This window comes from Schistocerca serialis, chromosome 2 (assembly GCF_023864345.2).
Source record: "Schistocerca serialis cubense isolate TAMUIC-IGC-003099 chromosome 2, iqSchSeri2.2, whole genome shotgun sequence".
NCBI classification, from domain to species: Eukaryota; Metazoa; Arthropoda; class Insecta; order Orthoptera; family Acrididae; genus Schistocerca; species Schistocerca serialis.
Genome location: NC_064639.1, coordinates 1,042,945,651 through 1,042,959,594, shown reverse-complemented (window position 1 = coordinate 1,042,959,594; position 13,944 = coordinate 1,042,945,651). Strand labels below are relative to the sequence as shown.

General features: G+C 38.8%; 1 protein-coding gene across 1 annotated transcript in view; it reads left to right on the top strand.

Annotated features, from left to right (window-relative positions):
- LOC126458466 (pumilio homolog 2) overlaps positions 1-13,944 on the top strand; it is a 642,319-nt gene that overhangs the window by 35,929 nt on the left and 592,446 nt on the right. Inside the window, exon 3 of the mRNA XM_050095538.1 lies at positions 10,442-10,541. Coding sequence (XP_049951495.1) covers positions 10,442-10,541 — 100 coding nt within the window. The remainder of the gene's footprint in view (positions 1-10,441; positions 10,542-13,944) is intronic.

Below are 13,944 nucleotides of genomic sequence, written 5' to 3'. Positions count from 1 at the left end.
GCCTTTACAAGTACGACACAACATGTGGTTCATGCACGATGGAGCTCCTGCACATTTCAGTCGAAGTTTTCGTACGCTTCTCAACAACAGATTCGGTGACCGATGGATTGGTAGAGGCGGACCAATTCCATGGCCTCCATGCTCTCCTGACCTCAACCCTCTTGACATTTATTTATGGGGGCATTTGAAAGCTCCTGTCTACGTAACCCCGGTACCAAATGTACAGACTCTTCGTGCTCGTATTGTGGACGGCTGTGATACAATACGCCATTCTCCAGGGCTGCATCAGCGCATCAGGGATTCCATGCGATGGAGGGTGGATGCATGTATCCTCGCTAATGGAGGACATTTTGAACATTTCCTGTAACAAAGTGTTTGAAGTCCCGCTGGTACGTTCTGTTGCTGTGTGTTTCCATTCCATGATTAATGTGATTTGAAGCGAAGTAATAAAATGAGCTCTAACATGGAAAGTAAGCGTTTCTGGACACATGTCCACATAACATATTTTCTTTCTTTGTGTGTGAGGAATGTTTCCTGAAAGTTTGGCCGTACTTTTTGTAACACCCTGTATAATGTAGAAAATGCCAATTCCAAATCAGTAATGAAGTGGCTCTAATATTTGAAAGTACCTTCCCAAAAATAATATATAAAACCCATACTAAAAAATCCACCAACAAGCCTTGGATTACCACTGGAATTAGGATTTCATGCAAAAGAGAGAAAGTTGTACATTGCCCCAAAAATAAATCAGATGACCCTAACCTTTTAAATAACTATAAAAAATACTGTAAAATATTGAACAAAGTAATTCAGAAATCAAAAAGTATGTATCTGTGCTCAAAAATTAATAACTCCACTAATAAAATCGAAACTATATGGGAAGTGATACGAAATGAGACTGGTGCAAATTACCCCAAGACCCAAAATATTGCTCTTAACAATGAAGGTAAGCTAGTTCAAAATCAAGATATTGTAGCTAGAATCTTTAATGAGCACTTTTTAAATGTTGCTGAGAAAACAGCATGCAAAGGCTCTTCAGAAAAGGCAATAAAAACTCTGAAAGAACTTTTCCCTTACTCTATAGACATGATAGGTATGGCCCCCATAACTGTGCAAAAAAATAGTTTCTCTAAAAAGTAAAAATTAATTGGGTGTAGACAATATTTCCAGCAAACTGCTAAAAGCCAGTTGTAATCAACTCTCTAAAGTTCTAGCTCATATATTCAATGCCTCTCTAAATCAAGGTACCTTCCCTGACAGAATGAAGTATGTTACTGTAAAGCCCCTCTACAAAAAAGGTGATCCCACAGATGTTTCCAACTATCTTCCTGTCTCTCTTGTAACAGCATTTTCTAAAGTCTTTCAAAAATTAATATACGTCAGGATACCTTGAAAAATTAGCACTAATTAGTAAACAACAATTTGGTTTCAGATCAGGTATATCTACAAATGAAGCAATTTACACACTTTACAAATAACGTTTTAGAATGCCTTAACAAGAAAAAATTACCCGTTGGCATATTCTGTGATCTGACTAAGGCTTTCGACTGCGTCGATCACAGAATACTTTTAGGAATAGCAGCCCAATATGGAATCTGTGGACCAATGGGTAACTGGCTTAGATCATACCTAGAAGACTGACAACAAAAAATAGTATTAGGTGTTAACACTCTACAAGTAGGAGAGGTAAAGTCTGACTGGAGAACAGTACATCATGGAGTTCCACAAGGAACAATTCTTGTTCCCTCCTATTTATTATATATATTAATTACCTACCCCTGTCCTCAAACACTGCTAGCAATATCACTATGTTTGCAGATGACACAAGTATAGTGACAGCCAGCAAAACCTCCACTGACGTATAGTTAAATGCCAACCAAGCATTTGCAAATGCTCTGAACAGGTTCACAGCAAATTCTCTAGCAATAAACCTCAGTAAAACCAATTACATGTAGTTTCAATTCAGTTACATAAGCCCAGAAGAGATTAACACTGCACACGAGAGCCAACAGTTACTGAGCGTTCAGTGCACAAAGTTCATAGGTGTTCACATAGATAACCGGCTCAACTGGGAATTCCACATACAGCAAACACCAAAAAAGCTTAGCTCAGCAACATTTGCACATCTGAATAACCTCCAAAATTGGAGACATCAACGTATCAAAGGCTGCATATTTTGGCTACTTCCATTCAGTGATGTGCTATGGAATAATCTCTTGGGGCAACTCACCACTTTCAAAAAAAAGATTCTGTACGCCAGAAAAAAGTAGTCCGAATTTATGTGCCTCCAAGAACCTAACGTTGCAATCTTTTTAAACAGTTAGGTATATTAACAACTACCTCACAATATCTCCTTTCACTCATGGCTTTCACACTTCTCAATTCCTCTGAATATGAAACAAATGAGGCATACCATCATTATAACACAAGACGGAAAGGTGATATGCACTGAGAACGGAAAAGTCTGTCTCTGGTACAAAAAGGGGTAAAGTACACAAGTACAAAATCTTTTTAAACAGTTAGGTATATTAACAACTACCTCACAATATCTCCTTTCACTCATGGCTTTCACACTTCTCAATTCCTCTGAATATGAAACAAATGAGGCATACCATCATTATAACACAAGACGGAAAGGTGATATGCACTGAGAACGGAAAAGTCTGTCTCTGGTACAAAAAGGGGTAAAGTACACAAGTACAAAATCTTTAACGCACTCCCGAGTAATATAAAGTGTCTAAAAGAAAATAAAATGCTATTAAAAAAAAGCTAAAGGAATTCCTACTGGAAAAATGTTTCTACTCTTTAGATGAATTCTTAGCAGAAATAAATAATTTGAGTAGTAATTCAGATTATTTCCTTTGTCACTGTATCTGTATTGTTTTTTCATCACTATTGTATTTTTGTATTGTATAGTTTATTATCTCTATTATATTATTGTACTGTACCAGTTTTGAATCATTAATCTACCATGTGTAATATACCAGTACGTATTGTATTGTACGATATCTATATTGTATCTGCTTTGACTCGTTCCACATCCATGCATAATCACACCATACTGGGTCTATGGAATATGTATCTCAAATAAGTAAATGTCTGCAAACTTCACATCTTTAACACGCCCTCGTCCAAAGGTGGCAACCTTTCTTCATACCCAGCCATACAAATTTCTCAGTCATCAGCTTGACGATGGGGTTCATGCTGGAACACACAAGGTTGTGAATGTTGTGAGATGATTTTCACAGCAATTGAGGCACAGATGGCCTAGGCAGGGTCCTGGACACATCACACGAAATAAGGTCTTTCCTGCCCACTGACTGCACTTGCTTGAGTTTAAGATATGCTGGTTTGCTTTGTAGCGACTGTTGTAGCTGCTCATCTGTAGTTTGCTACACTCTCCATTGGTTGTAATTTATCACATGGCAGAAATTGCACAGATCCCTGAGGAAAGGGAGGGAATCGGCCAATACGTTCTCTGCCTCTTTAATGTGCCTTATATTGATAGTAAATTGTCAGATAAAATGCAGCTGGCAGAAATACTGAGAACAACCTTCTTTCATGCCTTGGAAAGTGAACATCATCAATGTATGATTGATGCACATAATGGTCAGAAATTCCAAATCATATGCAGTCCACTTAGTCTGTGCTTCCAATAGCTTTCAGGAGAAAACCCTGAAGACTTCCTACTGCCCACTGCATTTTGACGGAGTGCTGCAGCTATAGCCAATTGTGTGGCATCTACGACAATCGCCAACAGCACTCTGTGAACTGGGTGAGATAACAGTACTGCTATTTGTAAACTAGCTCTTACCTTTTTGAAGGATTGTTGTATGGTGTGTGTCCACAGTAGGGGCTATTTACACATAGTGTAGTTACCTGCTAGTGCATATGTCAGCGGCACCTGCATCTCCACTGCCCCCACGTCAGCTAAGGAATGATTTGTAAGGCGCTCACCACCTCCTTGAGCGAGTGGATATCATCTGCTGGTAGCACATGACTGCGAAACATCATCTGGTTTTGGCGAAGAACCCATTTTGCTTCTTTTACCACAAGCCCAAATTTCTTTAACCCATCAAATACTGCTTTGAGGTGATCTTCAGGTAACTTGGCTGCCCACAAAAATATTTAAATGCCATTCGAATAACGAAAACCAGGTAGGAATATCAACAATGTAGGAAAAGATAGATGGCTACTTACCATAAAGAAGACGCATTAAGTTGGAGACAGGCACAATTAAAAGACACTTACATACAGCTTTCGCCACAGCCTTCATCAGCAAAAGCGAAAAACATACCATTCATACACACAAGCAAGCACATCTCACGGACACACGACCGCAAACTCCAGCAACTCGCGCAATATCACTATAGTGTGCAATATCTTACACCCTCTACTTAGAACCTCTTGCTTCATTTCAAGTTTAACTGTATCATCAGGTAAAATAACTGTGGTGCTTGCACTTCTGCCTATCATGCCCATTATCATATCACCCCTCCACGTAACTTGCGCTGTGCTCACTTGTAACCCAGCCCAGCGTAACAGATGAAATTTCATCTACAACTGACTTGTGCACATCAGCCAGTATAAACATGCATTTGAAAACCCTGAAACCTATGTCCAATGTTGCCTCCCGTTCACAATAAGTCGTGATGGGCGAGCTGGTAGTGGCAGTTGGGTGGAGTGTTCCACAAACTGCCTCTTTACGACTTTGATTAAATGGAAGTCTGCCAACGTCTGAGCAGTCAACCAGATATCACTGATTTGCGTTTCTGTCAGTCACATACAAGCAGTATGACAACGTGAGCAGGCATACTTGTTTAGATGTCTCCATGGGCACAGAAGGATTGTATCAAATAACTTGGCTGGTCCTGAGTGTCACACACTGTCTGTCTTCTATTACTCCCCCATCAATGTCTGTGGATGTAATGGCTGTCCCTTCGATCATACTCTGGCGCTCTTGTGAAGCTACATAGCTTGCTGCACCTACTGCAGGCCACTGTGGTTGTTTGGTAATGTACACGGAAATGTGCATCGCATGGCCTGAATGGTGAACATTTTGTGGTACCAACATACTCGACCATATAACCCAGGAGTGAAAAACCTTTAACTTTACTTGGGCCGCATTGGAAGAAGAAGAAGAAGAGTATTTTTGGGCTGAACATAACATACTTAACAAAAACAGTACAAGCCAATGAGAGAATAGCATCATGAGGCTGCAATTTCAGATTTGAAATATTCAATTTTTCATAACTTTACATAAAAATAATTTTATGGATTTTTTTACCAATTTCGTGAGAGACGCTGGGTCGACAGAAGCGTCCGATCCCACGCGTCGGCTTTGACCCGTGACGTAAGGGTGGTGTCGTGTGTGACGTCATGACGACGCGGAGTTTGGTTTGAGTGTGGCTGTCTCCAGTTCTGTTTTATCTTATTTTATTTACTTTTCTGATCTGTTCGTTCTATCTCTTGAGATTTTTTTTTTTTTTTTTAAATTTAAAAACACTTATTACTTATTTTAATTATCTGTTTCCTCCAATTTCTGTTTTAGTTTATTATATTTATCTTTCTGAACTGTTCATTCTATCCCGTGAGATTTTTTTTTTTTTTTAAAGACAAAAAACACTAATCAGCTACTGAAGCATCTTTATCTTCTATGGGTTGCAGGGGTTACGACCCCTGGGGAAGTGGGTGGGTATTCATGCATGGCTGTCTTCACTTACACGTTGTAGCTACGCAAGGCGTCAAAATTTGTTTATATTTAGTTTGCCCCCCACCCAAAACACCCCATTTCCCGCGCTTGTCCCGTTATAGTCATTAGGCTTCTTGTGGAAAGTGTGTGTGTTTGTTTTTGTTTCCGCCATATTTGTGACGTCATGGGTCAAAGCAGACGGGCGGGATCGGATGCTTCCGTATTTCCTAGACGCTCACTTCTTTGGCCAGATTGGTACTTGATTTGGGCTGGACACCTCTGATCTAGCCCATTGGGACTTTACTTCTGTTGGCTGGATGAATGCTCCTTTACTTTACCTCTTTGCCCATTGTCTTGCTTGTTCGACTCCAGTGCTGACGACTCTTTTTACATTGTCACCAACTGTAACTTTACAGTGTGGAGCTGCTTCTCGAAGGATTGCCTTGGACTATGTCATATAGGCACAGCATCCACTGTGTTGCAGTCATTGGCTACCTGTGTTATTGCTAATCACTCACCTACCCCACTACTGCATGTACCTTGTCAGTGTCAGTGACAGAACTAATGTTGTCTGTCCCACAAGTGTCTACAAACATTTTCACTGACAATGGCAGCTACGAGTCACACATGCCAAAGTATCTCATCTGAAATTGCTGCCCCCTCCCCAACACTTTGGGGATGCCACCAGAATTTAGAAGGCTCCCTGGCACCAATACACTCAAACTGTAGGACTCGCTGTATCCGTCGGTCTAAAGATTTACCCATGTGCTGGACCACCATGTCCTGCAAGTGTCTATACTGATAATAAGTAGGAGGTTTAAAATGACATCTGATACTGTATCCACCATTCAAGTGAAAAGGCTGTTAACTAACACTGAAAACTTTGTATCGCCATTTGTGATATTGTTCTGTGTAAACACTAACTCTTAATTTAACAAACCATAGTTCAGGTTTCTCCAGTAGAAGCTCTGGGCCTTGTTTTTCATCATTGGACTAGCGGCTGCATTAGATGCCGCAGTTCTTTCATCTGCCACACCTACTGTTTGTCAACGCAGCTTCCTGTCATTATGTGACATGTTCTGCATTTATAGGTCCCTAATCTGTCGCTCTGGTTCTTCTTGTAAATGTGATAGTTGGTCTTTCATCCAGTCTTGTCCAGCACCATAACTTGAATTCTTCTCACTGTGCACAGTGATTGAATTTGATGTTTCCTTTTGTGCTTTCAGAGCCACCATTTATAGGTACTGCCCTTGGCGTGGCCTACAAGTACATATACTCCACAGCATACTGAGCAATAATTATTTATTTTCTTGATTACACAAAAACTGCCACTTAACGTTGGATAAACAGAGAAATGTCAAAAATATTAAAGCAAAGAATAAACATGGAAACACAATTCGGCTGGTTGGCCAAAGAATAATTAAGTCTCTTCAGTCACTGACCATAGCGGGCACTTCTCACAAAGTAACAGATTTTTGTACAGTTTTTAAGTACATTATTTTGTTCAATTTTTGTGGGTGGCACAGGGTTGTTTAGCTGTTACTGTACTCTTTACCTCTATATTTTAGGGCAACCAAAGACAGTACATTTGTATTGGCATGGACCAACTTAAATAGAATTTGTATGTTGTGTTTATGTAGGATAATGATTATTATATTTACTCTGCTAATAGTGCACCATTTCATGTTTTACCATCTGAATTTCTGCAGTCTTCAGTTATCGGTAATAATTTCTATGAGAACAGTTCTTAGCAGACACTTATGTGGTGGCATGTGAATGGTTTTTTACATAAATATTAATTTATTTTGCTGCATATTCCCCTACTAACATTGTTAAGCTACACACTTCAACAGACTCGTTGATATTCCTACCTCCTTAGTGGAATTTCAACTACATTGTTTGTAGGATTTTAGTTTCTGTATTACTGTATGCCCAGTTTTGGGTTTTGGATTTCTGCCTTTCTCTCGCCTACAGTGAGTCCAGGGTGGTTTTGAACATTTTATTCAATTGTATGAGTTTTCATATTACTGAGAGGATGAGACCAATGACATAAAATCACAATGCAGCCCACGAGTTTCCCCTGACCTAGGTTCTAGGTGACTTTTCCATAACCCTTCCCACCCCCTAAACTCCACCAATCCTTTTCCTTCATCCCTCTTCCTTTCCTTCAACCCTTCCAGCTGAAGGAGCCCTGGCTCCAAACACTGGTGCATTTCCACAACATTTGTGCATTCCCTCCTGTGACCACTTGGTGGGTAGATTTTTTAGCGACTACATACAATTGTGCTCGAAGGTGAATAAAGCATTTGTATTTGTATATATCCAGCTTATGTTACAGAATTCTTGGACTGGTAGTGGGTATTCCCGTAAGGCTAATTAAGTTTTGGCTGAATTAAGATGTGTCTGTAATATATTTATAAATATAATAAATTTTGTGTGACTACACCCTTGCAAGGAAACTGTGTACAGATTAATTAATTAATTAATTAAATAGATGGGTAGGCACGTAAATAAATTTATAAATTAAATTTCTACAATTTTAAAGTCATATTAATTTATACCTTGATTTGTTCCATATACCTGAACTGTCTCCTCCTTGATCAGATCTACAGAACACAATGATTGAAAAATGAATGAATGAATTAATTTTTTTGTACATGGCATCTGCAACCTGTTTAATTATCTACAATGTGCAGTGTTCTTACTGGTCACTTTTACAGAATACATGTATGTTATTAATGTAGGGCATGTTATCCAAGAACACTATCACTGAAACAGTAACGAGAAAGTATATAAAATACACTAGTGTTTTTGCCGCAAGATGAATATGGTGCTGTGGAGGAAGTTCTAGATGCAAAACAGGACAGAATGATCTTCATGGTCTGCTACTCTACCATTTCAGTTTGTTATTCATTTGGACAACAAGGAATTTACAGACTGTTTCAGTTAATGAGTAACTTTTTATTCCCATAAATGGGACCAACAAAAACTGTTTGAAGTGGTTCAGCAGGGGTTTACTTCATGACTGAGTAATTCTTTTTTGTGAAAGAATTACATGCCCACTCAGAAGCTGTCTTTGCCATGTCTGGTGTGCTTTTCAGGGTTTTGACTGTGTTTTTGAAACGCATGTTTAAATTTTTGGTAGTTCATTTCTCTGTGTAAGTACTGTTGGAGATTTCACTGTTCAATTCACACATCTCATACACTTTAGGCCAATTGCAATTTGTGGCACCTGCCAATCTCTCTGTGACGTAGGTGAAAACGCATTGCATCTGTTAACTATTATCCTTCCTCAAGGTAAACTGTGGGTGAATATTGTAACTATTCATCAAAGGATGCAAACTATATTAGATGTCTTGACAGTCATAGTGCTGAATTTTCCCCATAACCAAAATAAACAAGTAATAGGGCTACTTGAACCTTGCACCCATACTCACTTCCCTTCTTGGTTGAATCAAAGGCTCTCTTTCAATTACAATCTTTTCTCTAATCTTAGATCCTCATATGATACTGGGAAGTGATTTCATAATGTGGCTTGTGTGGCCCACGCTGTCATTTACTAGGATTGTACTCACCAAGAGCAATAGCAGTAACTTATTACCAAACAGGTATCGAAAATGCTAACATCTCAAGAGAAAGTAATAACAATCAGAAACATTAACGCAAATTAAAAATTCCAGGTAGGCCTATAAGAAACAGAAATGACATGTGCACAATCAAACATCCTTTACTGCACAGGACACCAATGAAACTTGTTTTGCCTATTGCTGTCACGCTAATTTTTTATAATGTTTTCCCTTACTGGTACTACAAAGCTAGTACACTATATTTATGCATGTTCTTAACCATGGTAGAAAAAAAAGGGCTAAGAACAAATTGCCAGAAAAATATGATGCTTCATCGTTGGCCGACGTAGGCCAACTAGTAATTGCAAGAAGATAAATATTTTTCTCCCATCTAAACTTCCAAGAATATAATAATCACTATTACAAAATTCACAAAAATGTTCCAAGTATAAAAAAAACATAGCTTTTACGGGTCTGTGTTGCCATCTCACTTTTTCTTTCCGTTAGTAGGTTAAATACACAATGTAAAACCTCCTCCCAGTTCTGTTCCGGCATCTCTTGATATTTCCGTTATTCATTCTTACCTCACATGCGAAAAAAGTTGCAGCTACATTCAGATAACAACAAATGCACTGATTACTCAATGTTTGTACAAACCGCCTCTTTGGAAATGCGGAATATGCTTTCCCAGTGTTCAATGGGGCTGAAAATGTCGCGTTCATTCGATGGAGATTATTGACGACACAACATCCGTTCGTTCAAATGTGGCAAAATGTTCTGCTTGCATAGTTTTGCATGTGGCTGATAAAATTTTATTCGCTAAATAATGATTAACGTTTTCTTTTTTCTGCAAGTAGTTTAAGTGGAATAAACCACTAAAGCGCCTTGTGTAGTTCCTGTGCCCCGTCAATCTAAAGGTTGATCGGGTGTTGAATCGAGCAATTTATTTAATCCACATTCACTAACATCTTATACAGGTATAAGTTTTTAATTTTACATATCAGTTATGTTACGCAAAACAGTTTAGAGGTAGATAATTAATTGTGTTGCTGTCAGATACGTACTGTTGTCCCTCCTATGTGGTCACGAAACGTCAAATCATGTCGGCGCCGCTTAGCAATTAATAATGTTCTCCGTTTTGGCTCATTATAATCACACGTACTGCATATTTTTAATGTTTCAGTTCCCATTTGCAAATGAAGTGGCTCGGTGGAGACAGTGGTAACGGAATGCTGAACCATACCAATGGGCATGCTTCGTCTCCGCATGTAATAAGACAACAGGTTAGACCTCAGTTTGTTGTGATAGAAACTGTTCAACTATGAACCTAAAATGATTGAACTATATTGTAAGTGAATAACAACATGTATCCCCGGAGAAGGACGGACATTTGACGATTTCGTAAATAATACTGCACGTAAATACAGAAAAATTCTCATAACACGTGATGCTATTTTGCCCTGCGGAATTCTTGTGAGGTTTGCAGCAGTGTACCAAATTTTGTTCTTATTGCCGCCATATTTATGTTAAGAAACATACTAAGGCAGTAACTCATCTTAAGTGGTTTCTTGGGGAATCTTAGTTCCTGCTTGTGGTAACTTACTGCCCAGTTGCTTAAACTGAACATACATTCGCTTAGGGCTACCATTTCATGATAGCTTAATGTTCTGTGGTTTTTGAACATCATCAAACAGTGTTGCATGTATTATGGATTTTATGTTGTGAAATGTATGAGAAATTCACCATACTGTTTCAGATTAAAAAGGAGGCTAACAGGAAGCAAATCATATATTATAAGCAAAAATATTGCCTATTGTAGCCCTTGCTTGACATTGCCTACCAAGGGTTTCAACATATTTGACATGCTTGGTGAATGTAATGTTGATACATGTTAACTGCAAGTAGGCCTAATAGTAAAACTGCCTCATCTACTTATTTGTTTGCCTGTGAGTCGTTTTAACAGCAGACTGACACATCAGGAATTAGACCTACATTTTAAAAAATCAAATAAATGTTAAGGAAAATTATATGTGATAAAGCACAGGCTACAAATATGTGGAAATGAAGTTTCTTAGAAGAAAATTATCCTTGCATTTGCCTCGGTGATTAGGGAAAACCCAATCAGTACGGTCGGACAAGAATGGAAAGCCTACTCTTAGAAATTACATAATGAAAATTGAGGTATGATATGACAAATGATGAAAAAAAGAACAGGATATGATTGTGCTTAAACTGGAATTCTGAAGATAACTTCAGTTTTAAATGTGATTGGTTCATTGGGGAATCTGAAATGAGAAAAAATTATTCCGAACACAGCATATGAAAGGAATTTGTATACGTCAGTGTTTCATTGCTACAGTGGATGATAAAGAAATTTCCAGAAGGATCTTTTATTCAGCAATAGTGTATGTGTACCATTTTCAACCATCCTGGCATATTAAACTTGTGTGTCAGATTGTTATTTGAACTTGAACCTGGACCTTGCTTTTTCTGGGCAGTGCCCTTGCTAATTGAGGTATCCAGTCTCATCTCATGACCGAACACCTTACAGCTGAATATTGTTTGTGGATCTCTCTCTCTCTCTCTCTCTCTCTCTCTCTCTTTCTCTCTCTCTCTCTGAGAGAGAGCGAGACACATTAATTTTTGCGAAAAAATATCAAATATTGATATTTATTCTGTATTTACTTCAGAGGTCTTTGCAGGTGGAAAGAATATTGTGTATCTGAGAATTCCATGGCAAAACCTTTATAATGTCTCGGTGCACATTTTTATCACTGCATATGCAATATTTGTAAGTACAAAAGCTAAAGAAGAATAATTGCTGGAAGTATCACCAAGGTTCATGCCAGTGTACGTAATACTGGCTATGCAAAGGTGGACATTATTAGTTAGGTAGTAGCGTAAATTGAAGGGTTAGTGGGCACTCCTCCCCCCCCCCCCCCCCCCCCAAAAAAAAAAAAAATAAATAATATAAAAATAAATAAATATTGTGGTAACACATTGATCTGTAGTGTAGCCTGACGGCTATGCATGCATCACAGCATGCATCATATTTTATGCACCTCGCTGTGTTTGATGCATCATACCGTTTTTGATGCACTTTTCATTATAAAAACTAGAAATGCAATGTAAATTCAGAAAACGTATGTTACATGGTGGCTTTGGTGCATATTATGTGTTGTTGCATCCTGCAAGTGGTCCAGTTACAGCTTCCACAGCTGCTGTTATGGGATGTCTCAGTTTGTTCATTATTATTGGTAATGGAAGCACATAAACAGAATCTATCACCCCCCCCCCCCCCCCCCCCAAGAAGTAACCACATACTCCAGCTGTGGGGAAAGAAAGTTCTCAAGCCTATTGAGATATGTGCTTCCTGTAACAGTGTTCTCAGCAAAGAACCTTTTCTCGAGAAACTGCACAAAACACATTAAAAGTTGGAGAATGCCTCTCATGTTGTACAACTTCATGTGATTGTTCCGTACCCCATATTCTCACATTATGTCAGCTCACATTTCCATTTAAATGGAATGTTGCATCATCACTAAACACTAAGCATGGAAGGAAACTTTCATCCTCCATCTTGCCTAGAACAAAATTACAGAACTCCATATGTTGTTGTTTGCACCTTCACGAAGAGCTTGCAGTAGCTCAATTTTGTATGGTTTCATGTGTAAACATCGACGCAACACGTCAGACAGACAATAGGGGCATGTCGAGCTGCATGGCAAACCGATTTTTTTGCAAACTCCTTGTGAAACTATGGAACTAGGGTGGATGCATTCTATGTCTGTGTCGGACACTTGGGGGCGGCCTGGCAATTTGCCTTTACACAAACAACCTGTTTCTTGGAATCGTTCATGCCATCGCCTAATCCTCTGTGCTGTAGGAGGGTCCACACCATACCTAGTACGAAAGCTATGCGGAACAGTTATTACTGACCCGCACTGTGCAAAATGTAGACCACAGAATGCTTTCTGTTGTCCTGACACCATGTTTACTAGAACTGAAGTGGGCGCACACTGCTGCTACCTAATAGGAACCATGTAAAACTCGAGTGTTTGCTCTTTCCAACAGTATGTTGTCCACACGCATATTTCAAATAATGTAATAGTTATGATTTTTTTTAAGTAGGATGATTCTTTCTGATACACTCTATATATCAGAGGAGGTCTGTTCAGTTAGCTTACCATGTGGTGACTAATCGAATATTTTGAGGAATTGTGAAACTCGGTCAAGGAAGTACAAAAACATGAAGACAATATTTGAAGTGACATCCTAAAGTGAAACCATGTGAGTTTCATATTGACACCCAACCAATGCCCTTCCTGTGGTGTATTCTTGGTATTCTCTAGCAAATTAGCAGCTCTGACTTCTGCTCTTTGCATTTTAGGCATTGCATTGTCCAAATGTGCAACATCTCCCCCACCCCCATCCCCCCTCCTTCCCAGGGGAAACTTTATGGGTGCTGTCCTTAGCAACTACAAATTTTCACACAAGTTGTATTTGATTATCTGAAAGAAATACTTAATGGCTTTACAACGACAAACAAAAGAAATATGTAATTGTTTTATCTTTTTCCTGGAAGAGAGACATGTTTACAATGAATGAGCACCTCATGCTGTGATTACAAATTTTTTTCCTCGAAGAAATGCACATTTACTTCACAATAGATGTACACTTGCTACT